This window comes from Triturus cristatus, chromosome 9, assembly GCF_964204655.1.
Source record: "Triturus cristatus chromosome 9, aTriCri1.1, whole genome shotgun sequence".
Classification (NCBI taxonomy): Eukaryota; Metazoa; Chordata; class Amphibia; order Caudata; family Salamandridae; genus Triturus; species Triturus cristatus.
Genome location: NC_140592.1, coordinates 663,222,228 through 663,240,269, shown reverse-complemented (window position 1 = coordinate 663,240,269; position 18,042 = coordinate 663,222,228). Strand labels below are relative to the sequence as shown.

The 18,042-nt window shown below is 42.2% G+C and overlaps 1 protein-coding gene across 1 annotated transcript in view; it reads left to right on the top strand.

Annotated features, from left to right (window-relative positions):
- Positions 1-18,042, top strand: part of PPP1R37 (protein phosphatase 1 regulatory subunit 37) — a 551,713-nt gene that overhangs the window by 361,222 nt on the left and 172,449 nt on the right. Inside the window, exon 10 of the mRNA XM_085625734.1 lies at positions 56-222. Coding sequence (XP_085481860.1) covers positions 56-222 — 167 coding nt within the window. The remainder of the gene's footprint in view (positions 1-55; positions 223-18,042) is intronic.

Genomic DNA, 18,042 nt, shown 5'->3' with positions numbered 1-18,042 from the left:
GATATGGTAACTGATCTAACCTTTTTTTCCTGACTTCTCATTCTATGTTTTTTAGGTGCTGTCGCTGTGGCTGAGTTTATTGCAGAGTCCCCAAGACTGCTACGGCTTGACCTTCGAGAGAATGAGATCAAGACTGGAGGCATGATGGCTTTATCTCTCGCACTGAAAGTGAACCACTCTCTTCTGAGACTTGACTTGGATCGAGAGCCCAAGAAGGAATCTGTAAGTTTATCTTCTTGCACAGATTGAATCAAATTAGATGTGTGTTTGCTCCAATGAGCTTCACCACAAAGTGAAATGACAGCTAAGTGTCTTCTGACTTTATAGTTACACTGACCGATAATTCAAGAAGCCTTCGTTACAACTCCCTGAATAAGGAGAACCCCCTTTATCTACTTCTCTATGACAGCACCTTTATTGCTCTGAATGAGATATTTAAAGTGGTAACATTGCGATTGAGTTCTATCCTCTGTATGTCTCTACGCATGATACTTAAGGGCCTCCTCTCCTTTGAGCTCAGTATTTCTCTAAAGCGTATGTTCTCAGTTACAGCACTTGCTTCTTGGAGCAGGGCCTATGTATTGCTTTGCTGAAGCTCATTACTGAGGTTTACGTGGGCAAGCCCCATTCCTTGTTCTTAATGAAATGCATGTTGAGCAAGTGCTCTGCCCTGGGTGAGCAAAGAACATATTGGTTCTAAGGGATTCATGCAGGGGCAACACTCTGCCTCTGGATGAGAGGGCATGTACTTCATATAACGAGGGACAGTAAGAAACCAAAGTCAGCACCTGGTACAAAACAGTTGTATTGCTCTATAGAAAACCCCTACAAAGTCTGCAGCCAGCTACTAGGAAGATGCATTTGTTGCTTCAAAGGAGCCAAATTAAACAAAAAGCACTTGGCATTTGAGACTCCTGTTGATTGGTGAGAATGAAGACGGTTCTGGAGGAGAGTAGTCTCCACAGGATGTGCCCATGTGTACTCTAAAGCAAATATTCACACATGCTGCATCTGGTGCTTATGCAGAGCCCATTTATTGTACTTAAGAATTCACTTGAAGGGTTTGAGGTTCTAGTCTGTACAGAACAATCTGCTTCTATACGAGGAGTGGCTATATTGAAACAAAAACGATTTATATGTACTATAGATAAGTAAATCTCTGATAAAAGTGGCAGATGGGCTATAGTACAGATGGTGATAATGGGAAAGAAATATGTCTTCTGTTTCCTATATGGTTCTAGCATAGCATAGCATAGCACAAGCTTTATTCGAGATTATTTCTCATAAAAGCACAGCATAAAATTAAACATTACAAAATAAAAACATAACATTTACAAATATGAATTCATATAGACATTCTGTGCAGCTCGTACGATATTAGCGTAAAAAATTTACATGTAACAAGTAATTTTACATTATTAGACAATAAAGATAAAAGGAAAACCTAATTAATTAATCCCCCCCAGAAAACGTCGCCTGATAACCCAGGCCCATCCCAAGTATTTAGCTACCCCAATGACTATCGATTCATGAGTTGTTGTACATAAAATTCTTAAAGCCACTGCACTGTCTCGTGTCCCCAGGTTTTTACATACAGGTGTGAGCCATAATCTCCTGGGTAATGAGTAGGCTTTACATACAAATAGAAAGTGACCTACACTCTCTTCTGCGTTTTCACAAACTGGACATAACCTACTAGTCGACCTATGCCAACCTGACGTTAGTTTTTTTAGGGGAATAGTTCCGCATCTTAGCTAGAAGACTAGCTTCCTGTCCATTGGTACCGTAATAGTGTCCCAATAATTTTCTAGGATAGGAAAAATTTTTGTCTCCAAAAAACGACCAGCCATAGAGTCAGACCTAACGTCTCAACAGATTACCACCCACCCAATCCCAATAATGTGATTTGAGGGCTTCTTTGCTTGGGAACTCCTCTTCCACTGGGTTATTCCAAAGGTTGGAAAACCCCAAGTTAATTAGCATGGCCCTTAGATTTTTAAGCCATTTTATCTTGTGGAAGATGTCTTCCTTAATTATCCAAAGAAAACCCTCTGCATATTGTCTAATCTCTGGAGTTGTCCAAAGACGTCTCCAGTAGAGAACAGGGCGCAATCGCGCTCTATCGGTAATTGGGCGTCTACCCAACTCCAGGAACAATGGTATTAGGGGGGTGCTCTGTGGAAGTCCTGTAATCCCTCTGAGGAACTTGTTCTCAGATGTCTGTAGGGCCTCAAGATTGTCCCAAGCCCATAACTCCGCACCATATAAAGTGGCACCTAAGACCTTTGCATCGTACACTATAAGTGCGGGTTTAATCGATTTTGTCTTGGATTTGCGGTGTTCTCCCCTCAAAGCACCTGAGAGTTGTTGATGTTTTATGGCCACTTTTTCCAAATGATGCAACCAGCCAGTGCCCTCTGCTATCTGTACCCCTAGATATGTAAACTCCTTAACAGTGTCTAACTTGCGATTATTTAGGGTTACCTTGGGATAGATTCTACGGCTTGGGGTAAAGGCCATTAGTTTCGTTTTCCCCACGTTTACTTCAAGCCCGTGCTCTGTGCAAAAAATATCAAAAATATTTAATGCACGTTGCAGCCCTACAGGGGTTTTAGACAAGATAAGGGTATCGTCAGCGAACATCAGGATCGGGACCCTGGCGTCCGCTAACGAAGGAGCGTCTACGCTTGCTTCCAACATTCGCTTGACAATCCCATTAATAAATAATGAGAAGAGTAAGGGAGCCATGGAACAGCCTTGTCGGACACCCCTTTCCACGGGGAAGTCCGAAGTAAACTCGCCATTCCCACCCCACTGTACTCTTGCGAAATTGGATTCATGTGGACGCATGATTAGTGTAAGCAAATCAATAGGAATTCCCATTTTTTTCAAAACCAACCATAGCTTAAACCTGGGGACTAAATCAAATGCCGCCCGCAGGTCGACAAACGCGACATACAGGCAGCCTCTTCCCAGTAAAACAGTCTTCCACCGCAGTATGGTAAAGCGGAAGACCTGATCAATAGTGCTGGTAGCTCGCCTAAAACCAGCTTGATATAAGGAAAGGGCGTTGTTGGCGTCAACCCAGTCCATAAGCTGGTTTGCAACCATTCTTCCCACTACTTTTTGCATGGTTGCTATTAGGCTTATGGGCCTATAGTTGGCAGGCAATGAGCGATCTCCCTTCTTATGGATGGGAATAATAATTGCACCTTTCCAAAGGTCGGGGACCACCCCCCCTTGGCTAGGGCATTTGCTACTAAAAAAATATACCTCACCCATCTCGTCATATCATACTTGAAGATATCCGGGGGTATCCCATCTAGCCCTGGCGCTCTCCCACTTTTCACAGATCTAATCGCGATTTCTACTTCTTTAGGGGAGAACAAATTGTCAATAGCATAGACTGGCGTTATGCCCTCTCCTACCCCGGGGCGCGTGACTTCGGCATATTGTGGTCTGAAGTAGTCAACCCAGGCATCTTCAGCTACATTGTTATCAGGCTTTGCTGGGCCACCTCCTCTACCCCACTTAATAATTTTCCAAAAGGTCCTAGAGTCCTTATTGCTAGAAGCCTCTTTTAACTCGGCCCAGTGGTCTTCGTCCCATTTCCTTTTGGCTTGGAAAATGGCCAATTTATACAATTTACTTGCCTCTTTTATTGCGACGCGGTCCCTGTTCCTAATAGCTTGTCCCAATTCTAATCGTGTAGATCTACATTGGCGATTGAACCACCTTCCAACATCCTGGGTTTTCCTCCCTTTCTTACTCTTGGTCAAAAAACATGGTTTAAGGAGGGAAAATAACTTGTTGTGGATATCAGTGATATCCCTAACCCCGGGAACTATTGGGTCAACCGCCTCCATTGCAGTAATTGCACTATCAACCTCATGGTTGATATAGGTCATGGTTTCCTCGTTAGCCAATACCCTTGGCCATTTTAGCCTACGTTCGTCATTGCTCATGACTGGAATCTGATCATTCTTTAGGTGTAAGTTTCCCACTCCAACATTCCACCACCTATGGGTCACACAAAGGGGGTTGTGATCACTTTCTACTCTTGGCCTAATGGCCATATCAATAACCCCCTGCCACAACTGGAGACTACATATTATATAATCAATTCTGCTCCTGCTGTTACCGTTATCAAAGGTACAACTACCCTCCTTGTCCCCTGTGGTTCTCCCGTTCAATGCTCTTAGACCATGTTCCATACAAATAGCATTTAGTAATAGGATGTCTTTTGTCCACCTTGGGACGGGCTTTAAACATAAAGATGGTACTCCCCAAAGATTATCCTCATCCTTCCCTAAGGGATCATTTGTGCAGTCTAAAGGTTCAAAAGTCCTATTAAGATCCCCGGCTATTATTACCCTGCTATCTTGGGACTTGGTCTCTAAGCAGGCAGACAACAGCTCTAAGGTGGAGGAATTGGTTGTATTACTGCCTCTTACATAGACATTATACAAATCCAATGACGGACCCTTATCTGTGGAGATTCTTAGCAGTTGCAAGTCGCTAGTTCCCAGGTCCAATATTTTGATGGTAATATCCAAGTCTTGTTTTATCCATACAGTAAGACCTCCCATGGGCCGACCCCTTCCACCTTTCGATGCTGGTATCGAAAAGTTTAAGTAACCGAAACAAAACAGGGGGTCACAAGCCCAGGTTTCTTGGAAACAACAAACATCAAACCCACAGATATATTCCACCCAAAGTTGGGAGTCTAACTTACTACTCAACCCTGCAACATTCCAGGATAGAAGCGTACCAAAGCTAGACTCCGACCCATCATAATTGTTGGTATAAGAAGATACTCGGGAAATCATTGGGCTTTTGATGTTATTAACGACCTTCCCAGGATCAACAGTGGGGTCAACAATCATATTAGCTGTTATTAAGGGTAGTTTCACAGTACTAGCATTTATATTTTCCTTCCCAGTACCTCCCTCTTCAACAAAACTCCCCTGCTCTGTGTAACCAACAGTTAAGATTGTAACAGTAGTACCAACATGATCTTCACAGGCCCCCTTGGACTCGTTATTGTTCCCACCATTACTACTGTTCAACTCTCTAGTAATTTGTCAATATCCCCACCCTGGGTCCTGCCATCCAGCATGAGGATTATAGTTTATACATGTGGTATAATTCTGACCAAATGATGAAGCTGATGTGGAAGTAATTGGCCATAATGCAGTAGAGGGGTTCAGGGGTTCATTAAGCAGGCTAGTCAGTACACAGGTTGGGCGGGGGTAGAAAAAGGTAAGATCTACAATTCTAATACCTCCCTTGTTTTCACCCCATCCCTGCCTAGTTATCCATCCCGCCGCCCTTGGATCTTGAAAGTTGACCACAACACAGTCCCCACCCAGACTTTTCGGTGTATACCCTATCCAGTCTATTCTCCTTACCCCTATGATTAATCCATCGATGTCCCCTGGGAGGGGTCTATTCTCCCTTAACCAGTGCATGATCTTATTTTTGAGCATCTGGAAGGTTTCTCTCTGCCCTATGGGAAGTGGTGGAACATTTATAAGGACTACTACATAGGGGAAGGAATCCGGAGTAAGATTTACTGGGGGTTTTCTGTGTTTTGGCTTTATCAAGGGAGGTGGGATTGATTTGGAAACTATAGAAACAGGACGGGGTGCAGGTTTCAACACCAACTGATTATTAGTTGGTTGGGTTGGTACTAGAACTTTACCCGCTGGAGGACATACATTGGCCCCTTTCTCAGCCACGAGATTGTTTCGAGCTATCTGCTTGTTGGTTGCTTTTGTGGGTACTGGAGCTTTACCCACTAAGGGGCATACAGTAACCCCTAAACCAGCAACAGAAGATGAATTTTGCGACTGGGATATCATAGACTGGGATGGATTTATAGTATTAGGCTGAAGTTGAACAGGGCCTAAATGTACCAAATCAGTAGATTTGGTAGTTGTATTGACAGTGGTGTTACTTGTCTTAGAGGGTAAAGGGGAATTGTTTTGAGACCTTCTTCCCTTATCTTGAGTGACAAGGTTAATATTGTCATAGGGCTTTGTACTTAAATCCACCCTGGCATTAGCTTTAATCAAAGATTTTGTAGAGTAAAAATTATCTAATGTTGCCTGCTCGAAGTGGTTTAACCTATCAGAAAGCTTGGCAATTCTATCCTCTATCGGGATAAGTAGTAATCTAAGTAATCTTTCTAGCTCAGGGAGCAGATTTGCAAGTGGTAGCAATTTATCGTTAATTGATAAGGCAGACTCAGGGCAAATTTTCTCTTGAGAGTCTAGGCTACCCGAAGGAGCAAGATTTGACTTCTGAACACTTCCTATGCTATAATTTTCTTCAATAACAGCCTCTCTGGTAATCACAGTTTTGTGAAGCTTCCTATGCTTTTGAGGGGGTTTGGCCACAATTTTACATTTTCTTTGTGGGGCTGTTCTTTTCCTTTTGGACCCAAGCTTAGGTTGAGTCGGGGTAGCCTGGACACCTGGGTCAGGGAACAATTTAGGAGGAATATAACTCCCACTGGAACTGTTCAAATCTGTAACAATTTCCTTATTTATTATTTGTGCCTGTCCTTCAAGTTGTTCGTTGGCAACTGGAAAATTTACGGAAGATAATGGAGTTACCAGAGTGGGATATGTTAAAGTTAAGTACTTGTCCGTAGAATTTTTAAGCAGTTCAATTGATAGTCTGCGCTCTAGGCGCCTCTCGGCCAAGGTTAACTGTTTATCAATTGAAGATGAACGGTTAAAAAAGAATTTATCCAAAGGACCAATTGCCAGTGGAGCAGTCTCAACCGGTGAAGTAGTTAAACGGGCGCTGGCGGTACTTGTTGAGGCAGACATTGCCCTACTTCACACCAATAAGATACAATATATCAGAGTTCACTTACTGAAGAAGGGACCGTAGAATACTTGTCAGGGGGGAGGCCCCCTTCGGCCCCCGGCGAGCTCCCGCGCGCTCCTGCGCAGCGGTATTCACACGTTGATTTATGACTCTTACGGTGTCCATCCGATCGTTAGGGGCGGGGCAGGGAGGGAGAGCAGCCCAGATGGAACGGGCGGGGGTTACAGGGACTCCTGGGAAATATAGTCCCAGCCCCCTTGCTCGCAGCCCTCAGCCCCTGTCTTACCCCAGCAGCAGCTAACAGCCCACAAAGGAGAACACCCCTCTGTGAAGCGGGACCCGCGCCACGGGTTCGGCGAAGCGTTGGTCGAAATGCAAAGAATCCACGGGCAATCCAAAGAGCAAAAGCAGCGAAGGCAAATTTGTCAAGGTGTCCCTATTGTATTTCTGACTTCTAATGACACATACAGTTAAGCACAATAGAAATCACGATGTAGTGCATAAGCAAGGTCTACAGCGAATACATACATGGTCCGTGGCCCAGCCCTGTCTCCTCTGGCCTCTGAGGGCCACAGAGGGCCCGCCCTTTGCCCGGGCTTAGCCCGGCGCCGCCCGCGCGCGTCCCACGACGCGGGGGAAGACCTCGCAGCTTTAAACGCCTCCTGGCGCGAAAAGGGTTTCCCCGATGACGGCTTCCTGCCGCAAGGGTTCGTGGGTGTTGTAGTTCCTCCCTCCCTCACAGCGGCCGCGCTGTTGGAAGAAGACGCGGCAGCGGGGAGAGACCTTCGGCGGGACCAGAGTTTATCGGTAAAAACACCAGCCAGGTAGGAATCCTTAGGTTATTATCAGCAAAAGCGCCCACTCCACCGCGGAGACCTCGCAGCTTTAAACGCCTCCTGGCGCGAAAAGGGTTTCCCCGATGACGGCTTCCTGCCGCAAGGGTTCGTGGGTGTTGTAGTTCCTCCCTCCCTCACAGCGGCCGCGCTGTTGGAAGAAGACGCGGCAGCGGGGAGAGACCTTCGGCGGGACCAGAGTTTATCGGTAAAAACACCAGCCAGGTAGGAATCCTTAGGTTATTATCAGCAAAAGATGATCCTACTACTATTGATATAATAAATATGGAACTATTGAACTGGGAAGGGGGGGGAGAGGGTGGTGATGGGAGATTTGAATTGTATTATGGGGTAGATACAACAAATCAGAGAGCTACTCGTAGGATGTAGAAGACACGGGCCGCAATAAGGGAGTTGGGTCGATTACAAGCGATTAAACATGTATGGAGAAAGCTGTATCCCAATATACCAGGATATACATATTATTCTGCCCCACATAAGTTGTACTCCCGAATAGATCGAGCGTGGGCATCAGATCAAATATTATGGTCTGCAGATATGGAAATTTGCCCAAAAGTTACTTCGGATCACAACCCTATTCTTCTTATTTTTCAGACCCCTATTCAAAATAAGGTAGCTAGACTTTTTACATTGCCCAGGTACCTGCATCAGGATGAGAAGTACGTTGCTATGATTAGGCAACAACTCAATACATTTTTTAAAGAAAATATTGGGACGGCATATCCTACAGTGGTCTGGGATACATCAGAAGCAATTATCAGGGGCCGTACGCAACAATATATTTGGAGACAGAATAAAGATCAAAAAGTGAAAATGAAAGAGCCTATCTCAACAATTCGTGCTGTCGAAGACCAACATGCTGAGTCAGTCCTGTGGGACACTGATAATACCGAGCAACTAGGGCTCACATCGATTGATTTAAGGTCAGCACTAAAGAAAACATTTAGGGAGAAAATCGTGGTAAGATCTGAGAAATACCGTTTGCTTTTAAGGTAGCAGATGATAAAGCCAAAACCTATATTAAAACTATTAAAGGGCCTAATGGCTTATCGTACGAACACCCATAACAAATCCTAGAGCAATTTGTAACATGCTACCAAAAGCTATATACCCCATCAATCCAACAAAAACAGGATGATATAAATAATTATATTCAAAAGAGCTTGATAGCTAGTATGGATGGCGAAATATCTGAATCTATGGCAAGAGATGTTTCAAAGGAGGAAAGAGAACAAGCAATTAGTGCTCTTCCATCTGGTAAAGCAGTTGGGGGAGATTGCATACCTCTCGAGCTTTATAAAATTCTGAAAGACGTCTTGCTGGTACCATTCAGTCAGATCCTAGAATATGTTGGGTTAAATGGTAAATGGTAAAGTTCCTGAATCCTTGAATATGACACAAATTGTTTTCTTCTTGATAAAGGGAAAGCCAGCTGACGAATGTGGGTCATACCGGCCAATTTTGCTTATTAATGCGGACGCAAAAATATTTGCAAAGAGATTAGCTCCAATTATGTCTAATCTGGTATATACTCACCAGAATGGGTTTATTCAAGGGAGAGACACCACTGCCCATGCTAATATGGCAATAGCTGCTTTTGATGCGGCAAGGGTATGGTCAACCCCACTCGGTATGATTCTATTGGATGCAGAAAAGGCGTTCGACCTAGTGGGGTGGGACTTTTTTAATGGCTATACTTTCGACCGTGAGTGGGTACAAGCCCTATATGTTAGACCTTGTGCAAATTATTATATTCTGGCTTACAATCTGCTATATTCTCGATTCTTTGTGGTGCAGGGATGTCCCCCCTCACCCCTTTTATTTGCATTGTATATAGAGCCTTTTCTTTTCTTTCAATTTTGCAAAATAATCAGGTGATTAAGCCATTTGTGTCCGGTATGTATGCTCTGAAGGCCAATGCATATGCTGAGGTTATTGCTGTGTTTTCCACGGATCCCGAGGGCGCATTGAAAGTAATAGAAAAAGAAGCTGCCGAATTTGGTTTAATCTCGGGATATAAACTAAATATTACCAGAACACAAATTCTCAATCCGGGGGGTTTGCTCAGTTGTTACTTATCTTGGAGTTAAGTTGTCAGCAGAGATAGATAGGATCTTCTCCCTTAACTATGAGGTCCTATTGACAGACAGCTAAGTCATTAAAAAACTGGCATAAGCTACCTTTAGGTATTATTGGTCGAATTAATATTATAAAAATGAAAATTCTGCCAAAGTTTCTTTATTTATTTCGCTCTATTCCAATACGAGTTCCTAATTTGTTTTTTAAACGTTTAGAGGGCATAATGAGCAGCTTTATATGGGGGTAGAGAAAATCACGAAGGGCAACAGATCTGTTAAAACTTCCCTTTAGCCAGGGCGGTCTGGAGTTTCCAGATTTTAAGATGCATCTCTGGTCTACTTTCATTGGACGCTTTCGTAGTCTTTCTAACCCTGACTTGACTACTTTTTGTCATAAGTTTGTTAGGTGAGGAACGTAATATGTTTCTCTATAGAACTAATGACCCAAACTATTTTAAAAGGGTCAAATTTAAGACCGTACGAGACATCATATTTATCTGGCGCGCTATTATGCTTAGGTGTAATATATCAATTGTTCACAATAAGTATCCTCTGTGGAACAATTCAAGTTTGCCGGAAGTGTTCCACAATACTATCTGCAAATGTTGGGCTAGGTTTGGTGTTACATCCCTATCGGATTTGTATGATGGTAGGGGTTTTATTTCTTTTGGTGCACTTCAAGAACAGTATAAACTCTCCGAAAACATGCAGTTTAAATATCTTCAAATCTGAGACTATTTTACCCGTTATTTGAAACTGACGAATGTCTCAAGCTCTGACATATGGGAATGTTTACATGGTGCGAATATTAAGTCTCTGATCAGTAGGGCATATAAATGTTTGAGTATCTTTAGGTTAGATGATTCAGAGAGATTGTCAGATCGTTGGAGCAAGATTCTGGGGGAGTCGGTTACGGCTACAGCGATCTCGCAATCTCTAGATATGATAGATAAATCAGTCTATGCCACTAATTTACGATTGCAACAACATCGTGCGATCTGCTTATTATATTATATGCCTGAAAGAATTGCTAAATGGTCATCTAATAACTCAATTACTAAGCGGACAAAATGCCCAAGATGTGATTTTTATGCCGCGAATATTTTGCTTATGTTTATAACATGCCCAGTACTAACGACATTTTGGCAAAGCGTCAGTCGTGTGATATCGCAGAAGTTGAGGATCGAACTACCTCTTACAACTAGGGAAATAATGCTGGGTAGTAAAAACTCAAGTTATAAGCTAAATGGTATATTCTCTATCTTAATGGCCTCTGCTAGATTGGCAATCGCTAGAGTCTGGATAAACCCAAAACCTCCTTCTGTGACTGATTGGTGGCAAATAGTCAGACAAACATACGATATGGAACAAGCACTGGCTAAAACAAAGGGTATTTGTTCTTTAACTAGATGTAATGTAATATGGAAATCTATATATTGTCAAATGTTTATTTAGGAGACAAATTTGCTTCCATTGAGATACAATTCAATTTTCAATTCAAAATAAGCTTTATTCGGTTGGGACATACAACCATAAAAGCACAATATATAGCACATGACATAATAAAATACCATGATACAGATCCACATACAATATTAAAACACATACAGTTATCATTTTACAGTATCCGACAGACTATGGTTATCTTCTCTTAAAATAAACAGTAAGCACAGAATAGCATTGCATATTTACATTAGGGGGAACAATCGGGACTTTTCAATGTCTGGTATATAGTGCGTAAGTTAAAGCAAAACTCCAGATGTAAACAATGGACTCATAGCAGCGTAACCTAATATTAATAGCGATAGCGAAGGATCAACTCGTAAAAGCTTAAGAAGTACAAAAACTAAAGTGCAAAGTGCATAGCAGCATGACACAAAAAAAAAGGGAAAAAAAGTGCAAATGCTAAAGTGCAGGAGCAATAGGACTGTCCCTAACTTAATGAAGGATAAAGGTTCACGTTGGAACAGCATACTCTTTCTTATCTTAATTGCACTTAAAATAAATGTAGCAGTATAAAAACATACATCAGGGTCGTTGAGTGCAAAAAGTAAGGTCATAGCAGCATTGATGGTATTGGTTTCATACTTTTTAAACAAGGGCTTGAGATAGACAATCCTTGAAGGCAGAAAAAGATCACATAAAAACAAAGTGCTTTGTTTTGTGGACCGGTCACAAGGACAAGGGGTAACTGGGTGCTGGTTCATCACAGGAAACGCAACCAGATGATGCACGAGGCCTAATCTCAATCTGGTTAATACATAACGATGGGGAGATCTTGTGACTAAAGAGAGGTAGGATTGGAAACCCAGCGTATCCATATATTGGTGGTAAAACTGGTACGTGGTTTGTTTCTTAATTAATTCCCTCCTGCATGCGTTCTTATGTGACAAAAAGATGTTCTTTAACTCCTGTTTAGATGTAACTGGTGTCTCGTTATGCTTTCCCAGAATAGATAGATTAAAAGTTTGAGTTAAATATCTCAACCATGGTATCTTTAGATAATTTTCCAGGCCTAGACAGTCGTTTATAATAGACTTAGTTAAAGTTGTCTCATCTTTAGACCTGTCGAACGCCAAAGCTGAAGCGGTCTCAATGCTATTAAATCACTCAAAAAGTTAAGACCAACCTCGCAATGAATAGGTTCAGAGGGGGCAGAGACGGGGAGACATAAAAGCTTTTTTAAAAAGGAGTTCTCTTCCATCTGTAGATCATGGCAAGGTTTTGATCCCCAAATCCCGGCCCCGTAAAGGGCGACCGATGTGCATCTAGCTTTAAAGATACCAATCATGTCTTTAATACGACGATCCCCCAGATTAATGGCAAATTTATAAACACCATATATACTTTTCCTCAATTTGGCCCGAACCTGGGATATTTCATAATTCCATTTCCCATCCGATGAGAAAGAGATAACCAAATAACAGAACTTATCCACATTTTCTATTTTATTACCCTCGATAAAAAACTGTTTCAAGCTTTTATATTTTGGGCCACATACCATTGTGAAGGTTTTAGTTTTGTTTATTACCAGCTTCCTCTGGTTGGTAAAAGCTCCAAACCCATCTATTAACCTCTGGAGGCCAACCGGTGTTCTTGATAATAGAACGGCATCGTCCGTGTAAAGCAGGACTGGTACGTCTTTGCCTTCCACTAGCGGTGAATCCGCCTGTATCCTCTTAAGTATAGCATCAACTTTGTTAATAAACAGAGTAAAGAGTAGTGGGGCTAGTACACAGCCTTGGCGAATGCCGCGTTTTACGTTAAAATTGGGGGTGCATTCGCCTTTCTGGCCATATCTAACTTTGGTTGAAAGGTTTTCGTACAACCTGCCCAAGAAATAATCGATTTCGGGGCCCCTAGATTGAGTAAAACAGACCATAAAATTCCATGATCTACCAAATCAAAAGCACTACTGAAATCAATAAAACATAAAAAAAAAAAAGCCGACCCTGCTTGGCTTTGGTATATTTGCCGATTAAAAGCTCCAAATTAATACATTGTTCCAACGTGCCTAACACTTTTCTGAAACCATATTGCGCCTGTGACATAAGATACATTATGGTACTCACTTGGCTTTCTTTTCTTGCTCATTATGGTAACTTCTATGTATCTAATTTGTTAACTTTTTTTTTCTGCCATGTATCCTATTTGTTGACAAATAAAAAATATTTTAAAAAAAGAGAATTCACTTGAAGAGCAGACTGAAAAAGAGTCATTGTATTAGAAAGGCAGCATTCAATCTGGGTTGGGTCTTAAATATTGCTTTCAAGTGCCTACCTTCAGAGGAGAAAACTCTTCCTATATGGATTCAGACAAATACGCTAAGCTGCTACCCTCAGTTGTTAGGCACTATATCAAGCCTCTTATGGTTTGCAGCTCTGTGGGGCTGCCTTATTTTGTCTGATCTGGACATAGATTCTGTATTTATAATAACTAGAATAAGAATGACAAATTATTTTTTGTGCTATCTTGCCACTGAGAGTGCAACAGAGAAAAGGAACAAGTCTTATACTGCCAAATGTTCATGTGTCTTAGAGTCACATTAATAACTGATGAGATGAGGTACATCTTTCCAATTATACCAAAAAGCATTTCATTGTATATTAGGCATGAGAGAATTATACATATAGATACAATTGTGATTGAATTGTGAGTCCCAGTGGAGTGACCATAACCTAACTTAGTGAGACAAGTGAGAAAAGTGGTGGGGAAAGGTTATTGGAAAAGCATCAGAAGGAGAGCTATATACAATATGCACAGGACAATGATTCTGGGGACTGAATAAGGGTAAAAGTTACTTAGTGGAGGGGACAATACTGAACCATCCCTTCATATTACAGGTTTAGCTATTACGCTATTCGTATCATTGATCCCCCTTCAACGATATGCAATCCTTTGCACTACTAGGAACCTATATGAAATAGACGTCCTGTGTTGTACCGGTAAGCCTCAGTACACACTTCCTTTAGGCCTGATCACCACTATCATGCGATTCACTTCCACTAAGTAACTTTTACCCTTATTCAGTCCCCAGAATCATTGTCCTGAAGAGACCCCGTATCAAGAAAGGGTCGAAACGCCGTCGATCAAAATAGAAGAGAGAGCCTAACAATAAAAATAATTGAGTGCATATTGTATATAGCTCTCCTTCTGATGCTTTTCCAATAACCTTTCCCCACCACTTTTCTCACTTGTCTCACTAAGTTAGGTTATGGTCACTCCACTGGGACTCACAATTCACTCACAATTGTATCTATATGTATAATTCTCTCATGCCTAATATACAATGAAATGCTTTTTGGTATAATTGAAAAGATTTAATAAATGTCACTTACTTCGGCTGAAGTAGGCATCAGATGACAAATTGCTGTGAGGGTTTTTTTTTAGATATAATCTAAGGTAAATTGTATCGTGACCTAGTTTAGAGGTCATATCTGACATTGGTAGTGTCATTAAGATTAAATCTCAGCAAATAATCTCATTTTGCATATTTAAAAATTGTTTCAATGAGTTCCTTGTGAACAATTGTTGATCTAGCACTAGTGCTTACCCAGTTCACAAGGACATATGGGTCGCTCTTGTTTTTTTTGTAATATTTTATTTATGTAGGGCACACCTGGGTTGTTACTGGAAATTCACTTACACGAAGCAATCTTTTTCACCTTAAATCCCCTCTTCAAGTCTGACAGCAACAATAAGCTTTGTTAGAGTTCTCAGCTTTGTAGAGTTGTCTCTATCATTTACCCCCTATACGTGTCCATTTGGAGTATGTTTGAGCATAAGGAATAAAATTGGCTGATACGTAGTTTGTCTGGTAAGCTGCATTCTGGGATTAGGAGACTGATTTCCTAGTTCTTATGCAGTATCATTAGCCATCCAACACCACACCTACTCCTAAAAATCACAAGAATGAGGATTTGACATTAGACACCGATTTCTGTCACTAGTCTACTTGTGAGATATATGGACCTCATCACAGAAGAAACCATTCTTTCAAATGTACATCCCAAAAGAAGCCTGCCTTCCTGGACAGGCATGTAAAGGGTTCCTTTCCTAATCTTCCTAAGCTTCCATCTAAATAGGTTAAATGAGTCCATCCGTTGTTGAGAACAAAGCAACTCTTTTTGCCCAGTAAGCTTTCTAAAATGTTTGATGGAAGCTTGGGTTTTGAGATCTATTGTGACATCATTCACCGAATGTCCTCTTTAGAGCCTCGCCCCCCCTCCCGAATGGTGCAGTACTTGAAGTCCCTCTGTCTCAAAATTACCACATATGAACCCAAAAACCTCAATTGACTGTGCCTCTAACTTTCCAAGTTTCTACAAGCTTAGATTCTCAAAGTACTGTTTTATCTGAGTCCTTGGCACAGTTAGAGAACAAGATGAGCAAATACTTCAAAAATACATGGTGAATGTACTAACTTGTAGTGACACAGATCCCAGCATGGCTTGCATAGTGCCTGCTGTACTGTTAATTTTTCTAACCTGCTTCAAAAAATGTGTTTCCATGAATTTCAACGTAGTCATCTCTAGAAGCACCTCACATTTAAAAGATAAGCTTGGCAGCAGAGCTGAAACTGTGCTGATAAGGGTCTATGCTCAAAGTTGACCTCAACCGCCCATTCATGGTCACCACTACCGCCTCATACCATACTATGAGACTGGTGCTAGGTAGCTGCTACTTTGTAGTTGAGGGCTTTATACCTACACCACTGGTTGTTGAGATGAAGGGACTCTCCCTTGTTAAATCCAGCCTGAACCGTTTAACTGGAATATTGTATCTTACAGGTGTGGGACCAGTCAGTCACGTGCAAAATGGCTGATGTACGTTTTGCATGCGACGTGTGAGTCTGCACAAGAAGATACCCTGCAAGTTGTCTTTGTCCATAGTGGTCGTAGCATGCTACTGATCCTTTATAATTGGCCCTCCCTACTGTTAATATTATCATTTAGTGGGCCGAAAAGGACTGCCGTCTTCATCAAATAAGCTTCATTGATTGTCACAAGTAGTCCAACCCATGTGGGGATTCCAGCAACTTTTACAGCAAATGATGTTTTTCAATGCAAGTCTTTTTTTGTTTTTGACGGGCATATCTGCAGTCTATCCGGACAGAATTCCGTTAGCTATTTTATTTATAAAGACGCTAATTGAAATAGTGAGTGGTGAAAAATGATGGCAGTGATTACATTTTCTGACCATTTCTTAAGGAAACAAAAAAGAAAACGAGAGAAATAAGGATAAATGATCAGAACTGAAAGATATTAAATCTGACAATGTGAAACTTTTACTGTTTGTTCTGGGGCTCATTGAAAATGTGATGTAGAAATTTCAAATGACTGCAATGAACTCAATTGATGAAGAAAAAAATGGCACTTATGCTCCGTCACCATAGCGACTCTACATAAAACTGCTGTCACCCTCATTAATTGCTGTTCCACTTGGATGCTGTGGGTCAGAAAGTATATGGATTTGCCTCGGCTCTCAAGGCTGCTATTACTACCCTTTGCTGAGTCGCTAAAATAGTTCACTCTCGCTCACTCGCTCGCTCACTCTCACTCGCTCACTCTCACTCGCTCACTCTCACTCGCTCACTCTCACTCGCTCACTCTCACTCGCTCACTCTCACTCGCTCACTCTCACTCTCACACTCTCTCTCACTCTCTCTCTCTCACTCACTCTCTCTCTCACTCTCTCTCTCACTCTCACTCTCACTCTCACTCTCACTCTCTCTCACTCTCTCTCATTCTCTCTCTCTCTCACTCTCTCTCTCACTCTCTCTCTCACTCTCTCTCACTCTCACTCTCACTCTCACTCTCACACTCTCACACTCTCACACTCTCACACTCTCACACTCTCTCTAACTCCCTCTCACACACACTCATTCACTCTCTCATTCTCACTCTCTCATTCTCACTCTCACTCGCTCACTTTCACTCGCTCACTCTCACTCGCTCACTCTCACTCGCTCACTTACACTCGCTCACTTTCACTCGCTCACTCTCACTTGCTCACTCTCTCTCTCTCTCTCTCTCTCTCTCACTCTCTCTCACTCTCTCTCACTCTCTCTCACTCTCTCTCACTCTCTCTCACTCTCTCTCACTCTCTCACTCTCACACTCTCTCACACTCTCTCACACTCTCTCACTCTCTCACTCTCTCTCACTCTCTCACTCTCTCACACTCTCTCACACTCTCTCACTCTCTCACTCTCTCACTCTCTCACTCTCACTCTCTCTCACTCTCTCTCACTCTCTCTCTCACTCTCTCTCACTCTCTCTCTCACTCTCTCTCACTCTCACTCACTCACTCTCACTCACTCTCACTCACTCTCACTCACTCTCACTCACTCTCACTCACTCTCACTCACTCTCACTCACTCTCACTCACTCTCACTCACTCTCACTCACTCTCACTCACTCTCACTCTCTCACTCTCTCTCACTCTCTCACTCTCTCACACTCACTCTCTCTCACTCTCTCACTCTCTCACACTCTCACACTCTCACACTCTCTAACTCGCTCACTCACTCCCTCTCACACACACTCACTCACTCTCTCATTTTCACTCTCTCATTCTCACTCTCTCATTCTCTCACTCTCACTCGCTCACTTTCACTCGCTCACTTTCACTCGCTCACTTTCACTCGCTCACTTTCACTCGCTCACTTTCACTCGCTCACTTTCACTCGCTCACTCTCTCTCTCTCTCTCTCACACTCATACTCTCTCTCACTCCCACTCACTCACACTCTCTCACACTCTCTCACACT